This window comes from Acanthisitta chloris, unplaced genomic scaffold (genome assembly GCF_000695815.1).
Source record: "Acanthisitta chloris isolate BGI_N310 unplaced genomic scaffold, ASM69581v1 scaffold33703, whole genome shotgun sequence".
NCBI lineage: Eukaryota > Metazoa > Chordata > Aves > Passeriformes > Acanthisittidae > Acanthisitta > Acanthisitta chloris.
Window position 1 is genome coordinate 2,423 of NW_008665966.1, and position 2,435 is coordinate 4,857.

General features: G+C 50.2%; 1 protein-coding gene across 1 annotated transcript in view; it reads left to right on the forward strand.

The window, feature by feature from the left end:
- The window catches only part of SLC30A2 (solute carrier family 30 (zinc transporter), member 2), a gene marked incomplete at its 5' end in the record, with an annotated part of 2,680 nt that extends 2,230 nt beyond the window's left edge, over positions 1-450 (forward strand). Inside the window, one exon of the mRNA XM_009071939.1 lies at positions 255-450. Coding sequence (XP_009070187.1) covers positions 255-450 — 196 coding nt within the window. The remainder of the gene's footprint in view (positions 1-254) is intronic.
- Between the last annotated feature and the right edge of the window lie 1,985 nt (positions 451-2,435).

Sequence of the window (2,435 nt, forward strand, 5' to 3'; positions counted from 1 at the left end):
GGAGGACCCAGGGACAGACTCGGGGCTGTGGCAGCTGGAAGAGAGCAGCTGTTGGAGCCCAGCAGCCTTAATATTCCCTATTTCTATTCAGCTGCAGGGAAAAGCAGCTGAAACACCCCTTTTCCCTTCCGTGGGAAGCACTGTGAGGCAATGGGTGCTGGGGTGCCTGGTGCTGTGAGGGGATCCATCCCAGCTGGGGGAAGGGAGGACACACTGGCCTAGCTCTCACCTCTTATCACTCCTCTGTTTGTCCTCGAGGAGGTGAAGGACTCGCCCTCTTGTGGGACTAGGAGGGCTGCACATGCAGCTGGGAGCTGCACGAGTTATTCCCAGGGTGCTGGTGGCAGAAATGCACCCAAACACTGGTGCTCCCCCACATCCTGCAGCCACCACCTGGAGTCTGCCTCTCCACCCTCCTTTACTGCACTGGTAAAACCCAATAATGAGTAAAACTCTGTCAGCAGCAACCACCTGATCCAGGAGGGCTTTGCACACTGGGAATAGGGCACCTGGAGCTGGTCCCACTCCCTGGCAGCCCTCAGAGTTTCTCCAAGCATGGGTATTTCTTGTGCAGGACATAGACCTGGTCCTTGAGGAGGACAGGGTCGAGGTGCAGCTGGGAGGACACCAGGGCTATGCAGCCAAACCAGTCTGCCAACTGGTTGAGGCAGTCCTGCCACTGGGAGGAACACCCACTGTGCCCTTCACCCTGGCAGGAGGAGAGTGCAGGTGTGAGGGGCTCTGCTCCCCAGTCACCCCCACATCTCCATCTCTGCACCCTACCTGCTGGGGCACTGTCTCCTTGTGCTGCTTCCACTGGGTGACCTTGATGGGTGGCAGCTTGGTGACAACAGCCACCAGGACATTCATCAGGATGTCCTCACAGCCAGCCAGGCCATCCACCAGCTCCCACAGCCCCACGGGCAGGTACTTGGAGAAGGAGCTGTGATAGTACCTGGAGAGGGAGTGAGGTTTGGGGGCAGGATGCAGCCAGGTCCCCAGTGGGTACCTGTGGTAGAAGGTTGTAGCAGTGAGGACGATGGATAACTCGTTGATCCATTTGGAGGTGCAGCCCCAGTGTCCCAGAAGTGGCTCCAGAGAGCCTTTCCCAACTGTGAAATGCTAGAGCCTGGACAACAGGCCCATAGCAGAACTGACTTATAGATGAATCCTGTACTCCTTGTGAATAGTGCTTCTTTGTGTTAATTAACTAAGCCACTGAATGGAGAACACAGATGTAGATTTGCATAGGTTCTACATCTGCCCAAGACCATGCCAACTTCCTGAAAATATTTTACAGACAACCTTGGTACAGGCTATACACTTGCCTGTGAAGTATTTCCAAGGTCATGCCTTGCCTGAGATACATCCTAGAGGAAACTCCACAACCAGTGTCCTGGGCTCTGGCCAAACCTTGGCTTTGGCTGGGCAGAGGGGAAAACCACTAGGTGTCATCTGCACAAATGATAAAAAACTGCTAGTTTGTTCTTTTTTTTTCTTTCTTGCTGATTTGGCCTATAAAAGCTGGAGCCTCTTGCAACAACTTTGGCCACCTCAGCTCCGAGTGGACACACTGTGTAGGACTTCCCAGTTGCTGGGAAAGGCTCTCCAAACCTTCACTGCAACCAGCAACTGGGGAACTGGATGATGATAAAGCACTGGGGCAATTGGTGATGTATTTTCCTTAATCACTGTTATTTCCTGTGTGTAGCAATGATTAGGCGCATTACCTTTCTTATTGTCTTTGTTGTTTATGCTGTTTGTATTAGAGCTTAGTAAACTAAGCTTCTATGTAAATATATTCTTCATTTTTCTATTATCTTTAAACACCAATAGTAAAATAAACCTATTTTTTCCATTGGTGTCTCTGTCATTTCTGTTGACCCCATCAATTGGCAGAACATTGATTGGCATCACAGACAGGATCAGAGCAAAATGTTACTTTTTGTGGATTGAAATGTATTCCAAAAGTGCTTATTGAAAAAGGGAAAGGACTTGTGGGTTTGAGAAGACATGGATGGATTTTGTTAACTGCATATTGAAAGCAGCACCAGCAGAAAGAACAATGGTTGTCAAAACGCTCCCAGATGGAGCAACTTGCAAAATCAGGTTGTGAGGTTACAGTGCCTAAATAAGCTGCTTGTTGATAAACTGGACACTTATCAGACTGGAACAGAGAGAGCTGCACAATCTAAGAGAAGGAGGGGGAGAGGGAATTCCAGAGTGACTCCCCCAGCAGCTCATCAATCTCTTAGCTGGTGTGACTGAGCTCAGTCTGAGCTGTTTGCTGACCAGGGAAGGGTATTGGAATTTGGTTCACAAGAATTAAGATGTGTCAGAAAAATAAACATGCCTCAGGCCCAGCTGCCTGCACCCCTCGGGGATGCCTGTCCTCCTATCTACCCCATGGGGCTGGCTGTCCCCTGTCCATCTGT